Source organism: Zootoca vivipara, chromosome 1 (assembly GCF_963506605.1).
Source record: "Zootoca vivipara chromosome 1, rZooViv1.1, whole genome shotgun sequence".
Lineage (NCBI taxonomy): Eukaryota > Metazoa > Chordata > Lepidosauria > Squamata > Lacertidae > Zootoca > Zootoca vivipara.
In genome coordinates, this window is record NC_083276.1 from 117,130,469 (window position 1) to 117,158,466 (window position 27,998).

General features: G+C 42.1%; 1 protein-coding gene across 1 annotated transcript; it reads right to left on the reverse strand.

Annotated features, from left to right (window-relative positions):
* Window positions 1–466: 466 nt before the first annotated feature.
* Window positions 467–27,976, reverse strand: HAT1 (histone acetyltransferase 1). Its single transcript, XM_035135330.1, has 11 exons — window positions 27,866–27,976; window positions 21,622–21,693; window positions 20,459–20,534; window positions 19,277–19,397; window positions 12,208–12,387; window positions 11,851–11,972; window positions 11,243–11,347; window positions 10,610–10,716; window positions 6,651–6,802; window positions 4,666–4,782; window positions 467–855 (listed from the first exon to the last, which is right to left on the reverse strand). The coding sequence occupies exons 1-11, from the start codon at window positions 27,870–27,872 to the stop codon at window positions 688–690; spliced, it is 1,227 nt and encodes a 408-aa protein (XP_034991221.1). The 5' UTR covers window positions 27,873–27,976; the 3' UTR covers window positions 467–687.
* Between the last annotated feature and the right edge of the window lie 22 nt (window positions 27,977–27,998).

Below are 27,998 nucleotides of genomic sequence, written 5' to 3' on the forward strand. Positions count from 1 at the left end.
ATAAGCCTCTCTGGGAGACTTCTTGGCTGAAAGGCAGGATAAAAATCATTTAAGTAAATGATCATTCATGGCGTATTGATAGCTGCAGTTGTTGCATTCTTAGTACTATAAAATGACATTTGTAAGTGAAAGATAAAGTCACTGCCAGAATAAAGTTCAGAACTCTGCTTTGCAATGCTTGTTTATAAAGAGCAGATACAATGCTAGAGCTCAAAACAGATATGGGATGTGTCAGGCTTCCCATCTAATTTGGGTTAGGAGTAAAACTTACTTTCATCATTTTGTATCCATGAAAATATATATTCAAGTTATGCTTTATTTTCCCCACCTTTCAACCAAATATCTTTATATTCTTTTTCAGCGTGCACTGATGTTTATGCAATTGTACTTTGAGATGGTACTGCTTCACCTTAATTAGTAAGCTTAACATTTCAAGTACTATAGAAAAACTCAGACCACACTGCAATTAGTGCATCTCAATCTACTTTATTTCAGCAAAGTGCCCCAAAATCTAAGTACAGCTTTTTAAAATCTACAACACAAAAATAGAAAATATTGAAAACGCACAGAAAACCAGTCATCTTGGAAGTGATTAGGATGTCACAAGAAATTTTGCAGTGAAGCAGTGATCATGATGTAATTCACAACACAACGTACGGAAATCTGCACGCTTCCTGTAGAGAATCCTCAGGCCTGAGCAAGCCGTTCTAGGACTCTTCGGTAATCTGAAACAAGCTGCTGGAAGGTTTCTTCTAACTGTTTGTGTTGCAAATTTATGTCTATTTGGTTCAACTGGTTGGTCAACTCTTCTGGTCTCAAACATCTTCTCATCTTAGCAATCTCTCTCTGCTTTTTCTACAAAAGAACCACGCAAAAAGAAATTTACACACATGAGCAGCAATTGCTACACACTGCTCCTTATAAGGCTAAATCAGGCATCCCCAAACTTCGGCCCTCCAGATGTTTTGGACTACAATTCCCATCTTCCCCACCCACTGGTCCTGTTAGCTAGGAATCATGGGAGTTGTAGGCCAAAACATCTGGACGGCCGCAGTTTGGGGATGCCTGGGCTAAATTGCTATTTAAAAGTAACCGGTAAAACATTCCAGGTTAAACAAGGTCTCAGGAACAGATCCTTCAGAAAACCCTGTTGTGTTCATATGCTCCTTGAAATAAAGATTTGCCCAGAAATTCCAAATGACTGGTCAACCCCTCCCATTTTTAAGTTTTTACTGTACGTTGACTGTATAGGACAGTGGTGGCGAAACATGCCCCCCCCCGATGTTTTGGGACTACAATTCCCATCATCCCTGACCACTGGTCCTGTTAGCTAGGGATGATGGGAGTTGTAGTTCCAAAACAGCTGGAGGGCCAAGTTTGGCCATCACTGGTATAGGGTAAAAGCCCCTGCTTTCCATCTGCAAAAGGCACAAACCAAAAACAGGCAGATACAGTATGAGCACATCCAATTCCTTTGCTTTCAATGGGATTTAATCATGGCTATGGTTTGGTTCAGCTCCTACAAAAGATGTAACACAACTTTTCTGTGTTGAACCAGTGATGCATGAAATCTAGAGATCACGGATCAAAATGCTTAAAGAGCCGAGTGGTGGCACAGGATGCTAATGAATCCCCCCCCTTTGTCTTTCCCTCTCAGCCTCCTTGAATGTTACATTTCATCGGGTGCTCTTTTCTAGTTGAATTATTTGATCATTTTAAACCACATGCTGTGTCTTTTAAAAAAAATATTGAAGGTACTCTTTACTTACGGAGGCCCTACATTGTATCCCTGTAATATAAAGGAACATTTGACAACGCGGAATCTCTCTCAAAATATCAGGGGTATAAAATTAGGGCCACACTTAGATGATATATAGAAAACTGACCAAGTGATGGATGTGAGGCTTTTTAAGACAACCTTGTAAATAAGCCTACATAAGTTACTAGCCTGTTTACCGCCTCTGGCAGCCATTTTAGTTTATGTACAGGGCACAAAGCACTCCACCTCTCCTTCACCACCCCACTCATCCACCTGCATGAAATTACTTGTCCCCCATGGCTACAAAGCTATATTAACGCTTTCCCTTCCTGCTCTTTTTTTCCAATCAAAAATCCACACCTCAAGCTGCTTTCTCATGCATGGAAGATAAAATAGTTCCATGTCCTCCCACAAGGGGAGAAAAGGGTGATCTGGAAGGATCTACTGTCATTCATTCACAAAGTGGAAAGCTCTTTCAGCTTTTTGGTTTAAAATACACAGTTCATATTATGTGGATATTATGAATGGATTAGTAACTGTTACATAAGATTTTGGGGAACAGAAGGTTGGAACTGATTTTTACCTACATGAAAATTAGTAATAATAATAATTATAATAATAATAATTTATTTTTATTTATACCCTGCCCATCTGGTTGGGTTTATATAACTGGCTTATTTCAAAGTGCAAAGTGCAAAACATGCAGTACAGTGGTGCCTCGCTAGACGAAATTAATTCGTTCCAGGACTCAATTCGTCCTACGAAAATTTTGTCTAGCGAGGCACCGTTTCCCATAGGAATGCATTAAAAGTCAATTAATGTGTTCCTATGGGCTCCGGGGGGAACTGGTGGCGGCGGCGGCGCTTGTTCTCTTGGCTCGGGGAAGGCAGGCAGGCGCTTCCCCGAGCCAAGAGAGCAAGTGCCGCTGCTGCCAACGACAGAGCCGGATCGGACGAAGCTTCAGAAGCATCGTCGGATCTGGCTCTGTCGGGCGGGGTGGGGGAAAGGCGAAGGAACGATGCTGCGCCTTTCCGCCACCTCTGCCAAGCCCCATGCCGGCGAGAAGCGGCGGCGGGGGAAGACCTTCCCCCGCTGCCGCGTCTTGCCTGCCTCCCCCGACATGGAGCGCGGCTTCAGAGACCTCCGAAACTGCGCTCCATGCCGGTTGTGCGCGGCAAGACGCGGTGGCAGGGGAAGACGTTCCCCCGCCGCCGCGTCGTGCCTGCCTCCCCCCGACATGGAGCGCGGCTTCGGGAGACCTCCGAAACCGCGCTCCATGTCGGCAAGCGGGGGACACCTACCTAGCCCGCCCCCTTGCCTTCGCCAAGAAAGCGCCGCCTCGGCGAAGGCAAGCGGGCGGACACCTAGTTCCTCCCCCGCTAGTTCCTCTTTGTGTTCCGCTGGTCTCTGCCAGGGCAGAGACCAGCGGAACACAAAGGGGAACCAGCTGCAGCAGGGAAAGTGTGTTTACCTGAGCTTCCTTTGCCTTCTTCCCTTGCTACAAGCTGGTTCCCCTTTCGCTAGATGAATGCCCTGATTTTCTGATCGGAGGTTTTTATGGCCACGCTTCGCAAGACGAAGCGGTGGCCATAGAAAATCTCATCGTATAGCGAGGCAACCTCCGATCAGAAAATCCTTTCGTTAAGCGGAATTTTCGACTAGCAGGGCATTCCTCTAGCGAGGCACCACTGTATAATCCTCTTGTTTCAGACCAGCCCCACATAATTAGTTATTGTAGAATTCTATGCTATATTATGACAAACATTGCGTCTCGTTTTTAGTTGAACAACTTGCTCAGAGGACTGATGTTGAGCATTCAAAGATATTCAAGATATTCAAAGACAGCCTGTTAATACGGTTTCCTACAAAAAGCCCACTTAACTGTTGCTAGTCAAGATGCAAAATCACTGCAGCTTCCCACACATGCAGAGGGGCTTTTCAGCTTTCCTCTTCGAGCAACTCTACTTCTCAAACTCTCCTGAGGGCTGGGGTGCCCATTGGAGCTGTAAGGCATTTTAAGGGACTGCTGCTAGGAAAAGTCAGCCACAAACATCCCATGTGCAGCATCTCAAATGCTTTGTGCATGAGCCTCTAAATACTGGCCTCTGTCTGAATTTTTTATTTTTTATTTTGCTATGTATTCTATACATAGTACCGTATTTTTTTCTTCCTTTTGTCTAGTTTACTCCTTTTACTAGGGAAATCTGTTTAGAACCCTCATAGAACTCTTGTCCACATACTCTCTGAAAGGGATGCTACCTTTACAGTGGTGCCTTGGATGTCAAAATTAATCTGTTCCGGGAGTCCGTTTGACCCCCGAAACCATTTGAAAACCAAGGCGTGGCTTCCGATTGGCTGCAGGAACTTCCTGCACTCAATCGGAAGCCATTAAAATTATGGACTGGTCATTACTTCGTCAGAGTGCAAACGAGCAAATTTAGCAGGGGATCAAATACTTTCCCCCCCTTCACTGTATGTCTAGTGTTGCGAGAAGCAAGAGATCAGAAATCAGACTCATAAGGATGCATTTTTCTAATGAGCCCCACCAGTGCAAGAGTGTCCACTTGTGTACCCATCAATTTTCTTCCATAAGGTTGGAAGGAGCCTTATATTTAGGGGGTGTGCAGGGGGAGAAGAGGGGGGAGAACGTCCCATTGTGCAAGCAGAAATCCTTGCACTGACAAAACAATTGCCTTAGCACTGCGTTTTATTGAGACTATGTAAAGTACTCTGCGTCTTCGTATCTGTAGTAATATTGCTTGGCTGTCACTTTAACAAAAGTACAGAGACAAAGCTTTAAAGAGGTGCATTAAAGGAAAAAGATACTGTAATTATACACGAAGGTTTTGGCATAAACAGTTTACAATGGAAACAACTTTAAAATATCCATGTAAGTTAAAAGCCACCTTGTAAGGGCCCATCAGTCTTCTTTTTACATCCAATCTGTAGCTTCTGGATTGTTCTGCATTACCCATGTCTGTTGCATGCAGCCGGAGAATTTCATACACCCGTCTTGTATGTTGCTTAAAAACAAGGGAAATGGCATATGAATCAAGACCAAGAACTGTCACTATACAAGGTTTAAAAAACCATTTCAAGTTTGTGTAGCCTATCCTGTCTTTAAACCCTGACACATGTACTTTAAAAACACTTATCCATTGTCTCACCTGGAGACCTTCAAATGTTGTAGCTTTGAATCTTACTTCCGCTCTATGATATATGAGTGTTTGCTTCTGGGCAGGGGAGCAAATGTCAAGTTTGATGGAGGTTGAGCAAAGAGGGTCCCTTCAATTCAATCCTGACACCCTACTCCTTTCCATTTGTTTATAAACTTTGCTGACTTGGAGGAAAGCTATATATTCATCCTTGGTTTCTTCTTTATAAGGATCCAGTTCTTGTAAATGTTTCTCACTGGTCAGAAATTCTAATTACCTCTCAGTTCATGCTTGGCTATCAACATCATTCTTTTGTGCTCAACCAAAGAACCAAATAGTATCAAACATGTGGGAAATGCTTGCTTCATTCTTTGGCACATACTGCTATATATCTTGCTGTTATTTGTCCATAATATTACCCCAATCCTGTTTTTTAACTCCTACTACTTTTTTTATTAAAAAAATCATGTTTAATAATATTTTTCCTTTCAAGGCGAAAACTGAGATGTTCCAAAGGCAATCCATGAACACACCAAGGTTTTTTATCCAACTAAGTCATTGCACACATGGAACGACTTCTGCAAGGGCAATGGAACTCTCCCTCTATGTGCCCCCTACTACCCTCAAATAGTTCTAAGACTTTTATCCCTAGAAAATTGTCCTAAATTCCCCCAATACAGTCCTGAACTTTACCACCAGTAGTGCCTTGTTGCAATGGATCAAATACACTGGGTTGCCTCCAATGCTAGTTCTATTCAGTACAGAACCATTGGAATTAATGGACCTAAGTCATTCCTAGGAGTAGGGCTCACATTGGATACAATCCACTGGCTGTACAAAACTTCATTTAGTCAACAGAAGCCAGAGCTCAATGACAGACTGAAGTTTGCTCCTGGCAGCCAAAATATGATGGTGTGACTTATGCAAGCTACGCGATATCTTCTAGAAACGGTGGATGGGATTCAAAAATCTACCCGTCTACTGGTTCTTTGGGAACTCGGGCACTAAAAGGAGATTTGTTTCCCTTACAATTGTTCTGAACATTAAGGCACTAGACCAGGGGTCAGCAAACTTTTTCAGCAGGGTCCACTGTCTCTCAGACCTTGTGGGGGGCCAGACTATATTTTTTTGGGGGGGGGGAAATGAATGAATTCCTATGCCCCACAAATAACCCAGAGATGCATTTTTAAAGAAAAGCACGCATTCTACTCATGTAAAAACACCAGGCAGGCCCCACAAAGAGATGCATTTTAAATAAAAGGACACATTCTACTCATGTAAAAACTCACTGATTCCCGGACTGTCTGCAGGCTGGAATTAGATGGCGACTGGGCCGGATCTGGCCCCCGGGCCTTAGTTTGCCTACCCATGCACTAGACATAGGATTGAACATTGAGTACAAATCTTCTCTTCATGAAGGCTTCTTGATCTAGCAGAAACTTCCACCAATGAAGATGTGGGGAGCAGTTTTCAACAACTTCCTCTCCCCTCTTGTAGTCTCCCTCCCACCTGCTCTTCTCCTGCAGATTTTTTTTTGGGGGCGGGGGCGGGGGGGCGGGAGCACAGTGAACTGACTGCCAGGGGAGGGAGAATCAGGAAAAATGCCACCTCCCATTAATGCAGCCTCTATTAGGTCAAGAACCCGTCTCTGAAGAGAAGGACTCGTCTTGTTTGTGGAAAAACAATACCCACGGGGATGATCATCACATCAATACAATATTTTAAGCACCGCGTACCTTATTCACTTTCAGCTTTTGTTGAGCTTCTGTTACCATATCTTGACTGAAGCCTTGCTTGAGCTTCTCCGGAGAAAAGCAAGGTAAATCCTGACACAGTTTGACTAATACAAAATCTCGTAGTTTCACATAGTTTTCAGATGGATCTTCAGCTAAAAGAACAAAGGAGAACGTGTTTTGTAATTTGCTTTTCCTGTCCATAAATCTCTGTCATTTTGGCATGGTAACACCACAAATTTTACGTTCTGTTTTTCAGTATACCTAAAATCATTTGTTTATTAGGGGCTACCCTAGGTTTTCTTCAAAAAATTGCTTTGCACCATAAAGTTATCAGAATTTTCAAAAGTAGGGGGTCCATGGTTTGGCTTTTGTAAAATAGGGAGGTCCTCAGTAATTAGCTAATTGGGAACCACTGGGCTATGGAATTAGGAGAGGGAGAACTGAATGCCCCCAGCTCTAAACAGTTTAAGATCTTTGCAAATTTATGTGAACTAGGATTACCAAATTAGCAAGTTCCTGTTTTATGAAATCATTAAAATGTCTAATGCACCAAGTAACAAATTCATGAAAAGCACATCAATGGGCTAACTATTTCAAAGCAAGTACTACTGTATTTTGTAAATCTGACTACCCTGTAAATCCACTCAGCTTGCTGCCCCCTTCATATAGCTGCCGTATAACTCTGAATGCCATCTCACTTTCATAATTTCCTGTCCCGCTCCTGACTGTCCAACCCAATTTCCCCTTAACAGCAGCAATGCTAAGTGGATGAAAAAGATAAATTCATCTCTCCATACCTTTCAAGCTCCCTGTCGAAAAGAGCATGCACCCTAGCAAATTATTCCACAGGGCAATTTCAAGTCTGCTTCAGAGCAGTTTTACTGGAGAAAAAATACACACCATGTTCCATGCATTGATGCAGAAGCCTGCTGTCTGCCATCGTATGGCCTACTTTCATTTCTACGCACTGTCAAGGGTGTGAAGCTGCAAATGCACATTTGGCTCAAAGATCCAGATAAAATATTCCATTTACGGACAAGCACAATTAAAAGAACATTTTGTCCTGCGTCACCAATTGGTACTTTATAAATGCTTTTTATAAATGATGGAAAGTATGTGGAATTTCCATGGAGCTTTAATGATAAACAAGACTGAAATTCAAGATTTAGAGGTATACCTAGCATACAGGTAGATGCCAAAACAAACTGCATTACTCAGCTCTATACATGACTGGGTATTTTCTACTCCTGTCAAGAATCCGACGGCAGGGAGTTTTTTGAAATTTGGAGGATTCTCAAAATCGGTTTGTGGCAAAAATAGGAATGTTGCTGTTAAAAGAAAATAATTCTATTCTCACTGAACATAAAAAACTTTTCTTTTTTTCTTTTTGAAGCAAGCTTAGCTCTTTATTTAGCAATCAACAATAACATAACATCAACAATAACTAAAACAACAATTCACAATTCACTAAAAACAAAAACCACTTTTCAGTACATAAAGAAATTCTAGGCCGTGGCAAAAGGGTTAATTTAGTATTAACTTAGTAGTGAGGTTTTTTAAAAAAACCAAACGAACATACATACACTGGTAGCATAGTACAGTGGTACCTCGTTTTTCGAGCGTAATCCGTTCCAAATGACCATTCGGTCTTCTGAAACGTTCAAAAACCGAGGTACAAAGGGCGGCCTGCAAATTCAATAGAGAAAATTGAAAAAGAAAAAGAAAAACTCAGCGGAAGCCATTCGACTCCCGAGGTGCATTTACTTCTGGGTTTTTGGCGTTCGAAAACCGAAACGTTTGACTTCCGAGACGTTCGAAAACTGAGGTACCACTGTTCTGGAGTCTTCCTTTCTCCACTAGCTCAGGCTGTATTTACACGAAATACGTTTCTGATGGTGTAATAGGAAAATTAGTGGATGAAGGTAAAGGTAAAGGGACCCCTGACCGTTAAGTCCAGTCGCGGACGACTCTGGGGTTGTTGCGCTCATCTTGCGTTACTGGCTGAGGGAGGCAGCGTTTGTCCACAGACAGCTTCTGGGTCATGCAGCCAGCATGACTAAGCAGCTTCTGGCAAACCAGAGCAGTGCATGGAAACGCCGTTTACCTTCCTGCCAAAGCGGTACCTATTTATCTACTTGCACTTTGACGTGCTTTTGAACTGCTAGGTGGGCAGGAGCAGGGACTGAGCAACGGGAGCTCACCCTGTCACAGGGATTTGAACCGCCGACCTTCTGATCGGCAAGCCCTAGGCTCAAAGGTTTAGACCACAGCGCCACCCGCAGATACATTCAAGAAAATGACTGCTGAATGGAACTATATCTCGTATGACTGTGACTCAAACAACTGCATAACTAGTTCCAGAAGCCCCACAGGCTTTCAGAGTGCACCAACATTCAAAAGCAGTTTGTGATAGGTTATGTGGGTGATACACAAGGTCATGTTTATATTTTAAAAGGCAAAATTCCTACTGTGCGGCTAAAGTAGCTGGCTCATCCACCACCGCCACCCCCAGTATATTTAAATCCAAGCAAAAATGGACTGATAAATATAATTCCTGAGAAGTTCAAACAAAGGGTTAAGTCCAACGCATGCTAACCAAGCAGAACAGAGCTTTTTTTTTTGCCTTCCCCTTCCTATTAGCCCAAAAAATAGAATACGACATAGAAGCTGCAGCAACAGAGGAGAATCAGAAAAGAACCCCAACCACCACCCCATTTGGGGGGGGGGAGGAACCTTACTGCAAGCAGAAGTCACCTATCCAAACCAATGAATATTCTTAGCAGTCCACAATGAACTGTCACAGGATAAATATCCAGAAGCTACCCCCTTTTCTTTAGTTAGTTATTGAATCACTTTCCTTAACAGATATCGGGGCAACGTAGAGCAATAGACAAATCGAATATACAACTTTTTTGTGTGCAATTAAAATACAAATCTGCACATTGCTGTTTGGGGTGAAATGTTACCATATCAAACTGGAAAGATCTGGATTCAGTGGTACCTCGGGTTAAGAACTTAATTCATTCCAGAGGTCCGTTCTTAACCTGAAACGGTGCTTAACCTGAGGTGCGCTTTCGCTAATGGGGCCTCCTGCTGCCGCTGCGCCACTGGCGCACAGTTTCTGTTCTTATCTGGGGCAAAGTTCTTAACCTGGAGCAACCACTTCCTGGTTAGTGGCGTTTGTAACCCGAAGCGTCTGTAACCCAAGGTACCACTATACAAATAAGTGTTTTTAGCCAACATCTAAACCCCAACAATGAGGAAGACAAATGTAGCTGCAGAGGAGATCATTTCAAAAATAAGAGGCCCCACTACAGAGAAGGCCCTTCTGTGCATTCCCAGTTGCATCAAGAAACAAAATCTTGTGGCATCTTGCAAAGTAGACTAGTCCATGGAAGCTTATGCTATGATACGTCCAAGATGCCAGAGGACGGTTTCTGTTCCGGATTGCCTCAAAAGTTCATTCCAATATCCTTTTCTTTAATTTTCTCATTCTCCCAAGTTCATATTCTTTTGACGTTCGTACATTTTCTCTCTGGGGTCATAAGAATGGAGTGTGCAGTTTTGTAGTGATTAGTAAACCAGTGTCTCTCACTGATTTAGTGTTTTGCCTGAAGGAAGAAAGCTCTGCGAGGAGTTCCAGAAACCTAAATCTCTTGTCAAGTCAGCTGCGGACTTTGCAATAAAAATGGCTAATTAACTGGTAATCCTTTCATGCTAGGGAATGGATTTCCATGGTGCACTGTTCCCAGGAAGGAAAGGATTTGAAGAATTACATTATACACAGTTCTTTCTGTAAGGAAGCGTAGCATTAACCTTGACCTCTGCTTAAGTTAATCTTTGAAAGATCATTTAAATTTGACAGATGAATTCAGAAAGTTATGGCACCGACTGTCAGGGAAGCAGTGTTCAGCATTTCATGTAAATTTATTCTTATCTCCAATGAAAGACTCACGTACCTGTTATATCAAGCACTGCAGGGGATGACATATAGTACCTATGAACTGTTTCTAAAAGCTGAGCCCCGTGACCTTCTCCTTGGAATGGAGGCAATATCAGCATTTGGCTACACATAGAACAAGAAAAAAAAATACTTAGCAAAAAATAATAACTACAGTCGTACCTTGGTTTTTGAACAGAACGTGTTCAAACCGTTTGAAAACCAAGGCGCGGCTTCCGATTGGCTGCAGGTGAAAGCCGCGTGGGATGTTTGGCTTCCGAAAATGGTTCAAAAACCGCGACACTCACTTTCGGGTTTCGATCGTTCGGGAGCCAAGGCATTTGAGATCCACTGTATACTCAACCCCCAGAAAACTTATTTACAGATTTATTCACAGCGAATTGCAATCTCTCTATACATAAGGCTTTACATACAAAAACCTTATAGACTCCGAACAAAATTTGAGTTTGAGATTTCACCCCCATTTCAGATGAAGACAATGAAATAAATAAATGCAAAGCCAGCCAAGAGTTTTAAAATTTCTTTTACAAAAAAGCCCACAAAATTAACACAATTATAAACAAGTATTGGGAACTTCAACAGTACTCTCTTCTGAAATAAAAGGCAAGGCACGTGCTATGCTGCCAATTACCTTACACGTGGCCGGGTTTTGTCTGGGTACACATAGTAATTATAGACTGTCATATAGCCTACGGTCGCAAAGAGCGTAGCTCCATCCTTATTATACTTCTCAAATCTGCAGATAAAACAGAAAGCCAAGCAGGTCAATTACAGTCGCGCTCCCATGCAGTGTCCATTTTCTTTTCCATTCTCTGACTGAATTTCCAGTGTCAGCAAGCTACTCTGTGAGGGCCCAATGGGTACACCTGCTATGTTCTGAATGTACAATTCACTTAATTGGTGTGCAGCAACTTGGATAAATCAGACCTCTTTACAGCACTTCAGCGCACTTGCCTATTATAAAGATGAATAGGTGGCAAGTAAAAGAAAACACAGGCAAAGCTCATTTTACTGTTTAAGCCGTACATTCAGGGCTCCAACGGACAACAGTATTTAATTTGGCTCTATTCTCAAGGTCTCGCAGAGCATAATGGACACAAACTCCAGCCTGATAAACAATAGTTTTCCCTTTCCTGGGAAAAATATCATTATACTGTCCCCAATAATTGGCCAGCCACAATTAAAATGCAGCCTTTGTGGAGGTAATAAGGTCCACTGTTGCTTTAGAACTGTACTTACACTAGAAAGTAGTTCCATCTTTCATCATCCACGTCAATAAAGCTAGCTGTTTCAATAAACCACATCAAGAAGGTCTGAAGCCTTTCATGATACTCTCGAAAGCCTGGGCATGTCATGTCAGCCTAGGGAAAAAGCCAGGAGAAGTCAGGTGAAACTCTTCACCAAAGGGAAGAGAGCACATCACAGAGCTTTATAAAGTGCCTCTGTTGGAAACTGTTTTTATTAACGCGCTGAAAGTGATCTTGGAGAAATAGCAACGTTTTACATATCGCAATTACTTGAGGGTCACTTAAAAGTTGCCATGAAAGCTCTATCTGAAGGCCCTATCCCCACCACCACCAAACACACACTTTTTACCTTGTATATTTGATACTTTACATCTTCGCCAGCTTCTTCGTTATGCACAGAATATGTATGTAACAATGTCCCAAATGGCTTGAAATTAACCTCTTTTTCCAGCAGGGATACAAAGTCATCTGTACTTGTGCTAAAGCCTGGTGGAACAATTTCTCTAATTTTACTTTCCACATCATCTGCCTGAAAACAAGAGGTGGGGAGATAAAGAGAGAGAGAGATGCAGTGAGAATAAGGAATTGACTACCGTATTTCTAGAATTCACATAGGGTGGCATGCTTACGCCCTGTGATTGCTGAAGCGCTATTTAAAGCACCCAACGTGGTTTCCAAAAATTTTGCACAGATCTTCGTCCCAGACACAACAAAATGGTACACATGGGACCTTGCCGCTAAGCCCCCCCTTGTGGCCCTTTGTTTACAAAGCTCAAAGCATTCATACGTACCCCCTAGTTCGTTATCACATTGTTCAAATCTACTCTTTCAAGGGATCCACCAGTAATATGTTATAATGATACTGCAGCATTCCCGGTTTAAGAAGGGCAAACTGCCTGTCCCCCTTATTGGAGGCAAAAAACCGGCCTGATCCCTTATACCGTTATTGATGCTCACAAGTGTGGACACAGATACACAATAGGTAATGTTGTGGCCTGCTCTTCAGTCTCCTTCCTTTTGAGGTAAGGCAGGGCAGGAGGTTAAAACATACAAGGTCAAGCAGGATCTTGAATATTATCAGCACTGAAATAAGAAGTGTGCATGTTAAGTAAACTTAACTGCTGAGTCGGGAAGACAACATTCCTGATGAGTCATTGTGCTTTGGGTAATATACTACTGTAATGGTAAGATATTTCAGTTTAATAGTAGGTTAAACTGAAGCATTTTACTTCAGAAAACAGCTTTTCCACAAACACAAGATTCAGATTCTTTCTTTCTTTCTTTTAAAAATGGGGAACTGGCATTTCATTACAGTAGTAAAGAAGCTAGTAACCTTTTACCATAAGAGCCTAAGAAAAGGGAAATTTTAAGACAGTGTTATTTGAACCACTCCCCCACCCCAATAATGGTCAGTGCCACTAGCTCATTAAACTTTAGATCAGCTAAAAGGAAGAAAAAACAAGAGGAGAATCTAGTTTAGATTCTTGACTCTCAAGAGTTGCCCTAAACAACTTCCTCCCTTCTTGCCTGCTGGTAAGTCCTGACTAGGCACCTCAGTGCACTTATTAAATGCAGTCAGTGCAACTTTGGTCTGCTGCTATGCTAGTTGGGCAGGCCCACTGTATCTGCTTCTTGTAGACGTCTACCATTCAATATGGAATTCTTAAGTGAAGTCTTTGATCACTCTTTCTGAGTAACACGTGTGCAATACAATCCCACACCCTCAAGGCTAAGCAAAAGCAACCCAAACAAATTAGGTTATTTAAGGAACTAACTGGCAGCAACAGGACAAACTCTTTTCCAGCCTGAATTCTGGTTTACACATACAAGGAAAAAACCCAAACACTCAAGTGTCAAGAAAGTACAGACTTGGGAGCATGGTGGCAAGCCAATATAATTTATGCGCTAGAGACTCAAGAGAGAAAAAAAAGGAACTTCTTTTGCCCAAAGAATTTTTTTAATGCAATTTAACCAAAAGGGTGGGGAGGTTTTACAAGCAAAACTGAATTAAGATTAGCCTTGTTAAACAGGCAAATTGAATGTTACAGACTATCAGCTGAGCAGACATCATAATCCCTTTCAGGCCCCCAAAAGACCACTTGATTGAATACATTTACTACTTCTCCTTAACCATGAATATTTGATGAAGTTTCACAATAACGTATTGCCGCTTCTCACCAGGCAATAAAACTTAATGAATTGGTCTCAACTTAACAAAACCCTAACCCCCTCAATACAACCCCTAAAAGCCTGACATTACATTCAACAAAATGAGCTTACATTCTATTCAAACCCGGCTCCCAACAATGAGTCCAGGTTTTTACTTAATGGAGTTTGCCGTGAGTTCAGCTGTAATGTTTGTATTGTATCTATTTCCATAAGGGCTGACACAAGAACACTTTGTGTTAACTTACTAAGCAGCTCTTTCACACCGTTTACATGCATGATAAGTATTAATTCTAAACCAAGACCCTTGCTACTTAGCATTCAAAACAGGGAAATTAAGACGCTTAGGACAAAATACACTACAAAAGGCTAATACAACACACTACTAATTCCTGTTCTTTCAACTGGAGTCCCCCTAAGTAGAAGCAATGCACCTGCAAATGAATAATACTTTACAATCAGCTATATCTGGGGGATGTAGAATATGGGCAGAGTTCAGTCTACACACACTCCATTATTAATGGTTTGGTGCCACCAACTTTCATATTTAAACAGCCTTATATTCCTAAAGAGCCATTATGTGTGTCATGTACGGTAGCTCTACGACACTTGATTTTGTCTTGTGCCACTGATTAGACACCTTCAAATAAAAATTAAGAACATTTTCCTAAATTAAATTTATTTAGTAAAAGTGCAGCAAGAACGTGCCTACAGCTAAATTAGGAATACTAAATGAGTTCCTAAAGAGTATTTTTTTTGAAAAATAAAACTATTCAGGAGTGATAGAATTGCAGATTTTAAAATGTATGTTTTAACAGGGAAGAGAGGTGGACGAAAGTCATAGCTAATTCCCTTTCCCCCATATAGAACCCCTTTGTTACTATTTCTCAATATTTTACTAATATAACACACTACATACTATGCCATGTATCATATCATGCACCTAATGTAAAGAAACACCTTTTGGGTAGATTTTACCTATTCTGAAGTCCTGCCAGGGCCAGCCCTAAGGCAAGGCTGGGTGGTGCAAGGCGCCAGGGCCACCAGGGGGGGCGCCGCACTGCACCCGCAAATACGGCCGCGCTGGGAAACGGGGTGGGGGTGCTGGAGGGATCTTCGCACCACGGCACCGGGGCGCCAGATATGCTTAATACGGCCCTGAGTCCTGCTAAGGACTTCTTATTGTGTTCTACTCCCTCCTGCATGGGTGGGGTACCTGTGGCATTCAGGATGTTATTTATTGGTTGATAACCCACCCTTCCTCGGTTCGTTTGATCCCAGACAGGTTGCCACTTAACAGTAATGCTGCTCATATCATCCCAATCAGCGCGACCAACTGTAAGTGACGATGGAGTTACAGTTCAGCAAAATCTTGATGGCCACAGGTTCCCTATTCCCAATCTACTGAAGGGCAGTTTTGTTCCATGCAGGGGTGTAAAATCTTTTGCAACAGTTAGAAGCAAGAGTACGCAAAGAGAAAGTTGGCAGGGAGATGGATATCTGAATATTCAAGAGAAAAGAGGGTTCCCGTTCCTCCTGGCACATTCTAGTATGTTATTCTCCCACAAAGCATCTCAGCCTTCCTTTTAGACAATAAGCAGTGGTGGAGAAATGCCAATTATGATAAAGGTTCAAGTCTACCTAGAAGTTACAGCCTCTGGTTTACAAGGCCTTCCTTCAAACGACCACAGAAGTGGAGCATAAGCGCTCTGCATAACCTCAAGGCCATATATATTCCCAAGTTGAGCTGTATCCACAGCAGAGGTTCTGAAGAGGCACCTGAGGCAGCCTTTACTCAAATTTGGCCCTGCTTCTTGGAAAGGCATTTGGAGGGGGGGGAGTGTGAATATACAGCTAGAAAGAGGGGGCCAAGAAGACTAAAATAGAGAGAAAACAACAACATGTAGGTAAGGGGAGAAAGAGAATAGAAGGAAAAGGTGTATACAAAAAAAGGCTGCATTAAAAACAACAAAAATGTGTTAAAGAACAATTAAAGATGGTAAAGTGGTGGTAGGGTGGGGGGAGAAAGATGATAGTCCACACCACATTTCTTTACATTTGGCCTGTCCCTCCAATATGTATAAGTTTTGGATTTCTAAGATGGACTAGCTAGATTTAAAAACAAGAAATGCAGCACTAAATACACAGGCAGCTATATATACGGCCTGCTCCTATTGGAAAGGAGGAACAGTGGTCAAGATTAGCGTTATTCTGCAACGTATATGGCCTTGGTAAACAACTGTGTGGCGTTATAACTTCTATCTCAGAAAATCTTAAATCGGAGATATGCTGTATTACTGAACTTGCTGATATTAACACACTCTGGCCGTAACCACGAGTGTGGAAAATGGGGTCTTCCAGATGTTCTAGGGACTCCCAATTCCCACCACTCCAGATCACTGGACCACATCTGGAGGATCACAGGTTCTTCATCACTGCTAAAGACACTAATTTGGTAGGAAGTCTTAATGAACTCAATGGGATTTAGGCTTGGAATAGGCATCGTTAAGAAAAACAACCAGTTTGGGAATACCCCAGAAAAGAAGCGGTAAGGAAAAAAAGTGTAAGCCTCAGAAATATCTAGGGCTAACATTTTTTATGCATTAAACTACTTGACCAATCTCCTGCTGAACGGTTCTTTGATTTTGAAACAGGATGGAAGTCTGACGAGGGAAGTGTATTGCTAAACCTGGTGAATACCCTTGTTTGTGTTTATGAATGTGGTGTGCAAGGCAGCTAGCTCCTAACACCTGCCCCTTAATGTGGCTTTGCTGCCCCTTCCCCCAATACACGTCCTCAATACTTGTGCCTTAATATCCCACAATTGTGTTTAATTCAGTGAGGACAAATGCAGAAGATGGGGAGGGATAATCTGTATCAGATACATCACAGAATGTAAGAACGCCCCTTTCCCCATGACATTCCACTTGACATGTGCAAGTATTCATTCTGCCGAACAAGAAGCCTTACATTCAGGCAGACACTTGAGATGATTTAGGGATCTAAAACTTACTTTAGATTTAGGACATTTAGCATAACTAGAATGGTAAATGCGGGACATGGCTGCACAGAAGGAATTTCACCAAATAATTTAAACACAAATAAAAAATATACCAAATTTTGCAGATGCACTTATACAACTTCTATGTCTATGCCCCATGAAAACAGCCAACTTCTTGATGGAGACCAGGGTGGCAGATGTTACTTCTCTTTGTGCAGTTTTGTGAAGAACCACACAATGCTTCAGATGTATATACTGAAGAGGTGCCTTTGCAAAGCAATTCCAGAAAGTATACATTAGGAATGAATGAATTAGTTGCTTTCTAATCAGTGTCAGTTTCACATTTTTTTTACCTGTTAATGGTCACATTAATTAGTAACTTTTCCCAAAAATAAATAAATTTCAAAACACATGTTAATGCTCAATTCGAATTTGCTAGCTTTCACGCTTCTCCAAATATTGCCATGAAGTTCTCATCAGTTTAAATGTATTTCAACTGATGAGAACTTCACTGCAACATTTGGACAAGCGTGGAATCTAGCAAATTCAAACTGAGCATTAGTTCACGATGTGTTGAGCAGGTCACCTTATGTAGGAATTCGTAACAGTGATGTTACTTGAGCACCCACGCTATACATTTAGTTAAGACCAACTTTGAGTAACCAATCACAGAAATGCTAGTCTAGAAATCCAATCTCTGAAAAAGAGTTTTTAAAAAACAATGGAGGGTCAAAAAGTCTGGGTTAAAAGTCAAGCTGAAATCTAGTTGAGAGATGGTGTAGTGCAAGTGTTGACAAACTTTTTTGAGCCTGTGGGCACACTTACAAACCAGAGAAGTTGCAGTGAGCACCACACACTACAATCCAGGCTATTGGTTACAACAGAATGCTTGTTTCAAACCTTATTTCAGTGGGAGGAAGGTGACTAGGTGGGTAATAACAAAGGCCTCTTTGGGAATGTGAGTATAATATTGGTGACTGGTGATGGTGCAGCATCAGACTGAGTTGTGAACGAGGAAGTCTCTGGTCTGAGCCTTGCCTCTGCTGAGAACTTAGTAAATTTTCTGTGTGCTGCTCTCCACCAGACCCAGACCCTCCCTCGTCTGCAATATGAGGGATAAGGATACTGACTTCACTTACAGAGTTGTTACAACCATTTCATTCATAAATAATGAGATTCTGTATGAAGGGATGTAATGAAACTGGTGCCGCAGATAATTAATCACAACAACTTCTGTGATTTTCAGGGGGTAAATTTCTGTGTGATTTTGAGGAGGTACAGTTCTCTGAAACAGCTATCTGCTATAGCTAGAATCAATGGATGACCAACTCCTTTGTGGCAATTTATGAATTGGGGCCTCTGGTGAGCTTGTCTTAAATGTATAAAAATAAAAGCTCTGCTGCATATATGCAAATTAAGGCTCCTTCAGTTTTAAATGAGTAAACAAACACTTCTGTACTGCATGAAGCTTATGTTTTTTAAAACAGTTGCTCCTAATCAATGCACCACTCACACTGAGAAATTTCTGTACAGATTACATCTTAAGGAGAAACAAACCTGTTTTTATGCAGTGCTATTGTTTTTCCTCAGTGTGTACCAAACTGGATTTTAAACGTTACTCTTAAAAGCGGCAAATATATACCCGAACTGCAAATTTTTTCCAAATGTTTTAATATGTTTTAAGGAACTGGTGTTCATCCCAAGTACTTTAAAGATGTTTAGTCATTTGGGTGCTGCTATATCGCTCTTCCTGAAATTTCTTTAGGCTTTACACACAGGACACAGAAGTGACATAGTGTTCCAATCCACCACCTGGAGTGCTTATGGACCCAAGGAGACAGGCAGAGTGGATGAATTTGTATGATGAGCTTTAAACAATGCAGAAAAGGCTTTGGCCAAGAAGCAGATCTTAAGAGCAGCAATTTGAAGGAAAAGTATAGTTTTCCTTTCGGATAAGAAAACTACCGTTGGTTCTGTGAGAAAGGATTGCCATTTAACAAAGTTGTATACTGCTTTGAGTGTTGCTGAAATGGAAAAATACAGTACTGTAGAATTATGTAAGAAAGGGGGGGATCTGAATGATCAAAATCACCATCTGTATAATTTCCACTGATTTAAGTGATAAGTGCAATGGTGCAGGATTTTGGGAACAAGCATGAGGTCGTAAAAAACTTGAGAAGAGTAAAATGAAGGGTTCAGCTACAATGAAAAACTTATCTATCTAAGGTGACATCTGAACATTTGACTTTACCTCCACACAGTCAAAGTTCTCATTAACTTTGGATGTATAATCAATGCGAAACAGTGTTGACAAGTTACCAGCAATGTAGTACAAAAGAATCTTCAGTCCCTTGTAACCAAAGGCAACTTCACTGCAGGAGAAAGAAAAATTAGGTTATGGCTGAATGCTAATCAACTCCACCAAGAAAATTAACTTCTCCTATACAGATAGATGTCATTAATGTTAAAAATTATGAAGGATTTACCACACTTTTAAAAACAAAACATTCAGTGTTGCCTTTAAAAATTCCTTCAATTCACCCAAACATAACATTATGGTCTAGTCCAGGGGTCAGCAAACTTTTTCAGCAGGGGGCCGGTCCACTGTCCCTCAGACCTTGTAGCGGGCCGGGCTATATTTTGAAAAAAAATATGAATGAATTCCTATGCCCCACAAATAACCCAGAGATGCATTTTAAATAAAAGGACACATTCTACTCATGTAAAAACACCAGGCAGGCCCCACAAATAACCCAGAGATGCATTTTAAATAAAAGGACACATTCTACTCATGTAAAAACATGCTGATTCCCGGACTGTCTGTGGGCTGGATTTAGAAGGCAATTGGGCCGCATCCGGCCCCCGGGCCTTAGTTGGGGACCCCTGCTCTAGTTATTTCTCTAATTGCATCTCATGAAACAAATTAGCCCAATTTACAAGTTCGTCAGTGATACAGGTACAGCAGATATTTCACCTTACACATGTATGGCTACATTTATATACTTTGCAGAATAGGCAGAGTTTGTGTTATTTTTGTCAGTGTCAGCTAGGGTTGGGTATTGATATATTGTCCAAAACTAGTTTGAAGTCCATATTGTGTTATCAGTTTCATAATTTCTGACCTGGCAATATACAGTATCATGAATCATGATGTTTTTGTGTATGTGCTATGCAGAAATAATTCTGCGGCAAAAAACCATGAAGCCAGCCAATGCCTCCATCCTTATTTCAGACATCGTGATATATCAGTATATCACGATGTTTAGCTGGTGATATACCATGATGTTGCAAGCAGGTAGGGCTTGCAACCTTGCAACCACAGAAAATTACAGGGCCATGCAAGAATGCTCACTAGAATAGCTGCTCTAGTACAAATATGTAATATTAATTTCAACTTCTTAACTTATTTCTGACACTTTCTTGCATCACTTACTCATCCCCAAAAACTTGGTGGCTGAACTCTGGATGAAATGTTGTATTGTCATCTTCCAAATCCTCCTGAAAACGGACTGATGAGAAAAAGCACTGATTATAAGCTTTGCCAACATGTTTTACTTAATTCACAGAAGTCCAAACCAGTTAATACTTCCTTGCCTTCTTCTGCCACAAAGGTCTGCCGGAGTTAGGCTTTCTTCAGTTATAATATCCCATAGTTTTACTTTCTAAACATTAAATATAAATATTCTCCTATTACAAAAACTATCTTATGTTAATTTAGCTGGTGGGCGGAAGTGCGGATTCTTTTCTTCTGAACTTTGGGGGGGGGTAGCTGTTTGTTCCAGAATTCCCTAGAGAAGGTGAATGCATGCTTCCTTAAGACTTATTTCTTGATTTGTCATTAAATTTTAGGGCTGCTTCACAGAACATGCCCAAAGGTGACCTACGGTAGTAATATTTTTAAAAATAAATAAGAATGATAAAGTGAATATTCTCTATACTTTCAGTTTAAGTCTGTCAGTGAAAGTCAAAATGTAGACAAAAATCAATTCAATGCATAGCTAACAACAGCCTTAACATGTGGTACTCTTTGCCAATTCCTAGATGTGGGAGGCAAATTGCTGCACAATAGTTGCTGTTTCTCCCCCAGTGTAAACAATTTGACTGTAACCTGCAGGTTGCAATTTGGTGACAATTACTGTACATTGTTGGTTTATGCTGTCCTCCACTCAGCAAGCAGCACACACTTAACATTTAACAGATGAGGAGTGGGGAAAGTACTTGCCCCAAGACCAGCAAATTCAACGTTGAACAGATATTTAAAGCTGGGTCCAACACACTACAGTATTTGATTTCACGAGTTCAGTGCTGACAGAAGCGATGATAATTTCAATCAGACAACTTTCAGGCATATTCAGTACACAGCTAGTTGAGAGGATGGAAAGTGTGTGCTGTGAACTGCCATCAGTGTTGTTTCTGTTCACTCCTTTCTGCAATAGTAATTAGGCAGTGATGCACCCGTACACAGGAACAGAAAAAAAGTGAACAAAGACAGTTCTCTGGTGCTCTGCTAACTCTTAAGACTCCGAAGGGAGGCTCAAAGCAAAACCTAAAACATTGCCAAATTTAAGTATCAAAGCTATAATTTCAAAACCTTACCTAATTTTAGGTGAACTGCTTCATTGGTATTACACTTATACTCGGCCAATTTCTTTTCCATAGCAGAAAGCCCTAGGAAAACACATTTAAATAAGTTCTCGCCGCAATTCAAACAATTTTCAAATAACGTTATCACTTTGACTTATCCAACATAAAACTGTAGAGAAATAAATTGGAAATAGGTAGTGCTTTTAAGCATGAGTTGTCATGTTAATACAAAACAAGGAAACCTGTAAGTCTGAGATGCTATAGAACAGCGTTTCTCAACCGCTGTTCCGCGGCACACTAGTGTGCCGCGAGACGCTGGCTGGTGTGCTGCGACGTGCTGCGACGAGAAGGGCGATTTGCATTGTCACGTGCCTGGCGGCCGCCAGTACTCACCACTGACCCGCCAGAAAGCAATATTTCTCCTCCTCTTTCCCAAAGCTCAGTGCAAACGAGCCTGGCAGCCGCCAATACACAGCGCTGACCCACCGGAAAGCAATATTTGGCAAGTGTTTCTTACAGTCATAATTACAATATAGGGCGGCACAGAGTTAAATTTTTTAACTTTTTTAATGGTGGTGTGCCTCGTGATTTTTTCCACGGAACAAGTGTGCCGTGGCCCAAAAAAGGTTGAGAAACACTGCTATAGAACCACAGAAGCCCACAAGATCCTGCAGTAAGCTCTCAGTTCTTTTAAAATTCAGGTAGTTACTTGCCTGAGGCAAGTAAAAATTATTCCCAGGTGATCAAGCAAAGGTGCTATACACATTGGCTCTCAATGTGGGCTGGTATCATAGAATTGTAGAGTTGAAAGGGACAAGGGCCATTTAGTTCATCCCCTGCAATGCAGGAATCTTACCTGAGATTAAGAGTCTCATGCTCTACTGATTGAGCTAGGCTAATACTTTAAACATATTGCCCTTCGCCAGAGGGCAATGCTACCCTCGCCATGCCATGCACAACTGTGGAATGCTGCTTATTTGCAAGACAAAAATGTGACCTCTTTCGTCCTGTGCCTCAGCAGCAAGAATTCATTCACATCTCCTAGCCCTGCCATAACAGCCATTAACACTCAAGATCTTGCATGGCTGAGATTTATTTTGGTTCAGCCAAAACAGTCACAGATCTCCTGCACAACCCTGCAGGGTTATTTTTCTCCCACACAGGAAAAGGGCATTTTCAGTGGCAAATAAAGTGCTACTGCTAAATGGGGCTTCAAAACAAACAAACAAACAAACAAATCTAGCTGTCTGGTGTTTTTTTCCCAATGGTTTTGCTAAAATTATTTCATTAACGCCACAGAAAAAATAAGAGGAATTATAAATATGGTTTAAGTCAGAACTTGGCTGAGGAACACATAATACAAATGTTTGTTACATTTAGCACTACTACAGTGTTAAGTAAGGAGCCAATAATAATGGAACCACACACAGCCTCTTAACAGTGCATTACAACAGACAGAGAAATCATAAAGTGGTCCTCCAAAACTCTCAGGAATTGTCAAGTGGTCTCCGGGGGAAAAAATGCATTGTCATTGGTTAAAGGAGAGTACAAAGGAGCCAGGTGGACTGTCAAGGCACATAAGATACCACTACATGAAATGAAGTTTCAGAAAGGGAATTATAAAATTAGCCATACCAATTCCAGGTAAAATAATTTTTTATTATTGTTTATTATTGTCCAAGACAACATTTGGTACATATAAAAATATGATCAGTAACCACACTGCAGAGCTCGGAAGTTTACGTTCAGTTGATTGATCTGTTAACCTCTGTGTGCTGCCTAGGGTTACATTTTCAGTTCATGGTAAACACCATTTTGTTGTTTTTACACTTGCACTGACATGTTGCACATCCTTTCTTCTATCCACAAAAAGAACTTCTCCGTAGGATACAGAGATACATCAACTGTAGTCAGCACACATGTCAGTTCTCCATTTTCAAGTGTCCATCCCAAGTCTTCAAGACTTGGAATGACAGAAATCTGTATATGCTGTATCACCATGCTCTGACAGCAAACTTTTTTCAGTTATTTCAGTAATGTTCCACTAACTTCTTGTTGCTTGGGAGTGTGGAGGAAGTTTAATATGCCTGTGAGTCAGCTTCTTATCTCCACTCAAACTTTTGAGCAATACAGTGGTACCCCGGGTTACAGACGCTTCAGGTTACAGACTCTTCAGGTTACAGACTCTGCTAACCCAAAAATAATACCTTAAGAACTTTGCTTCAGGATGAGAACAGAAATCGTGTGGCGGCAGCACAGCAGCAGCAGGAGGCCCCATTAGCTAAAGTGGTATCTCAGGTTAAGAACAGTTTCAGGTTAAGAACGGACCTCCAGAACAAATTAAGTTCTTAACCCAAGGTACCACTGTACTTATAATTCTGCTCAGCTGACCAGCAGGTTCACTGTTGCCCCCACTCCCAAGATTTCTTCTACTCTAAGCAAAATTCATAAATGCGGCAGCTAGACTGGGAGTGGTCGCCGAGACTGTATAACACCGGTCCTGAAAGACTGGCTCCCAGTACATTTCCAAGCACAATTCAAAGTGTTGGTGCTGACCTTTAAAGCCCTAAATGGCCTTGGCCCTTGAACCAGGCAGAGGGCCTTCTCGGTAGTGCCACCCACCCTGCGGAACGCCCTCCCATCAGATGTCAAGGAAATAAACAACTATCTGACTTTTAGAAGACATCTGAAGTCAGCCCTGTATCAGGAAATCGTTAATGTCTGATGTTTTACATTTTTTTATATGGGTGGGGTATTATTATTAGTATTTCACAAACAGGCTATTAGTTACAATATTAAAGCAGTGACATAATCAATACCAAGCATTTTGAAGACCAGAATGAACCCTAACATCATTATGAATCTTCAGTGTAGGGTATACTAGAGGAAGACGCCAAGCATCTGTGAGTTTGCGTACAGGCATTCTAGCAAGATCATAAAGTTTAAGGTAGTCATCTAGAGCAGGCATCCCCAACCTGCGGCCCTCCAGATGTTGAGGCCTACAACTCCCATGATCCCTAGCTAACAGGGCCAGTGGTCAGGGATGATGAAAATTGTAGTCCAAAACATCTGGAGGGCCGAAGGTTGGGGATGCCTGATCTAGAGCTTTGGCTGTGGATAACTCTCTTAGCTGGAACAATAAGGTATGAAGTTGTATCAAAATCCTCTCTTCCATTTGCCACATATATTCCTGTGCCCCCAAGCAGCAACCATGTTTTTTTTAACAAGGTTGATTTATCACTTATGTTGCTGGCAGGGATAGCCAAAGATGAGCATTCTTCTAGCAATACTGTACATGCCATTCCCATGCATTATTTAGCCTGGAGTTTTCCAAACTGTGTGTCATTACACTTTCGTGTGTTGACTGCACTGTGTAGGTGTATTGCATGAACACTCCCCATGCTCCTCCTGGAGCTGGAAAGTGGTTAGTGTAACAACTGGATGCTTCTTTTAAGTAACTGATTTTTCCCTTTTGTTTGTAGTCAGAGTAGGAAGTATCATATCACACCACACATTTGTTTTCACCTGTCCATACAATTAAACTTTTGAATTATATATCAATGCACATTCTCTTCAAACTTGATTCTCTGGAATGCTGCCTCTTGCTCCTTTGCAAGTCCTTGCTCAATTACATGTCTCAAACAATCATGTGTCAACTCTTGACAAAATCTGCAGGTCTTTGCATTGCAGGTATCTCCTCAAAGAACTGACAGGATCAATTGCTATTTACCTGCAGAGCAATGTAAAAAGAGGTTGACTGAGGCCTTATCAGTATGACCAGTGAAGCCAAGGATAGAAAGTGAACAGGGATCTGGGATGCAGATCAAATGACCTAGACAAACACTAGAATAAATGAACAATGTTCTTAATATCTGCCTTTTCCCAACACCCTCTCCTCCCTCCTAGCAACCATTGCCTAGCATCTGTTACCATGGGACCCTCTCTAATGTTCCATCTTCCTGACCACTGTGACCTGTGGACTATATACCACATGAGCCTCTTTCTCAAGTCCTCCTTTCCCAAATTCCACCTCCTTGGGCAAAAATATTGCAGCCATCCTATGGCCTGTAGACCAGCACTTCTTTAACTTTCTGTGTCCTCCTACCTGGCATGCTCCCCAAGAAGATAAAAGATAGGATACATGCTGTTCTTATAAGTTAGGTGGTGGCAGTTGCTTGCTTTCCATTGAGGGCAACAGTCCCATCTCTCCCCAACTCATTTTTACTAAAAATGGCATTCACACTCTCATTTAACTTAGAACACAGCAATTTATTACATTACACAAATTCAACATGAAGATAAAACACCCTCAACTTCTAAGCTTTGAATTTTAAGAATCTATAAAGTGGTGGCATGTAAAAATTGTCATAATTATGAACAGATGTTAAAAAAATAAACTTCACAATAAACCTTGTGAAGATGGTTAGGAGGGAAAAATAAACTTGGTAACTTTGATAAGATTGTACACAACAAACAAAAATATGAAAACTGTTTGACCTTCCTGCAAGATGGCAGCCAAACTACCGGTAATAAGAATTTTTTTTCTGGCAACCTAGATTTTTAAAAAAACACTTACATGCTCTTAACCCCCACCCTTCAAAAAATGCATGCATCCTTAATTTTAGGGAAGTGGTCTAGTTTACTGTGTGGAGACACCTTCAAATGATTAACACACCAAGGGTGTGTTAAGTGCTTTCGATACAGCAGCAGATCAAAAGCTAACATTGTTTAGCGCAATAGCAGCCAAACATTTCAACAAATGTACCATGTCCAACATATCAGAGCACCATTCCAATACAACTGCAATTACATATTGCAGTACACACATTTCTTCCCAACCTCCACCCATGCCTTGATGTGGTTTTGACACTAGCCTAATGAGCTAGAGAGAAGCCAGAACAGTATAGGAATCTAATATGCCATAGCCAGGCCTGGGGAACAAACCAAGTCCAGGACCTTCATGACTGCATGCATGCCCCAGATTGGTTAGCTAGATAAGTGGACTTAACTAACCTAAGTCCACCAACTTAACTGACCTATTCAGAGTATGATTTAGTTCAGGGATCCCCAAACTGCGGCCCTCCAGATGTTTTGGCCTACAACTCCCATGATCCCTAGCTAACAAGACCAGTGGTTGGGGAAGATGGGAATTGTAGTCCAAAACATCTGGAGGGCCGAAGTTTGGGGATGCCTGATTTAGTTGCATATTAACCTATGCACTTAACACAATAATAATATTTTTGAGCTAGTCACAGATAAAATGGCACACCAAGGACACTGGTGGTTCCATGGTAGAATTCTTGCCTGCCATGCAGGAGGCCTAGGTTCAATTATTGGCCAATGCAACTTGCCATTAATGCCTACCTCTGGGATAGCTCAGTCAGTAAAGCATGAGACTCTTAATCTTAGGGTGGTGGGTTCAAGTCCATGGTGGGCATTACAGGGGGTTGAACTCGTGGACCTTTTCCAACTCTACCATTCTATGATTCTACCCTAAGGCTCCAAATATCAAGCAGTACATAGAAAGCCTTGGTCTTTAAATCAGCATGGGTACAAAAACCTTGCCGATTCAGAACGGAAAAAAGACAGATGTACCCAAAGTTAGAATAAAACTGCAAGCATCACAAGTAAGGGGTCGGGCGGCACTTCAGAACAGAAGCAATCTCATAGCAAGGCATGGGGCTGAGCATCTCCGCCCTTCAAGCATTTTATTTTTTCCCAAGGGGGAGGAAGTGGCGCTTAATTCTGGCACAGCGGCAGGGGGCCCGTTTTAGGAACGGGTCCAGACCCACCTGTCGAAACCCAAGCGAACCGCAGTGCCTATGCTTCGTCCTTTACTTTCCTGACAGGCCGTCAGTGCCTGACAGGGTGGGGATGGGGGGCTGCTCTGCCCCCCAGCCCACGTCGCACCCCATGGCAGTTCCTCCCCCCCCCACCTACCCCGAGGTCCTATAAGTTGCCCGCCCTCTAATGGCAACGGGTCCGAGTGAACTTCGAGGCGGCCACGAATTTCAGGGCCGGGTTCGGAGGCAGCCCAAAGGCGGAGACGTTTTTCCCAGTCAGAGAGGAAGAAACCAGCCCACCCGGGTAACCGGCAGCCGTTTTCCCGCGCAGCAGAGACCGCAGCTTCCCGGGGCCACTGGGACGGGACGGGGGGGCACTTCCAGCTCATGCCTTGCCGGCCTCCCCGGCCTCAGGGAGGCCTAACCCAAGCAGCCGGCCAGCCTCTCATTCTCTCCCGCCATGACCCGCTTACCCGCCATTTCCGAAGCGGCGGCGGCAGCGGCGGCCTCGGGCGCCAAGTGAAGCCCTCCGAGTCAGCCCAACTGAGCAAATCAAGCCGCGCGCCCACACGCCGGAAACGCACGCACGCCCACACGCTGGAAACG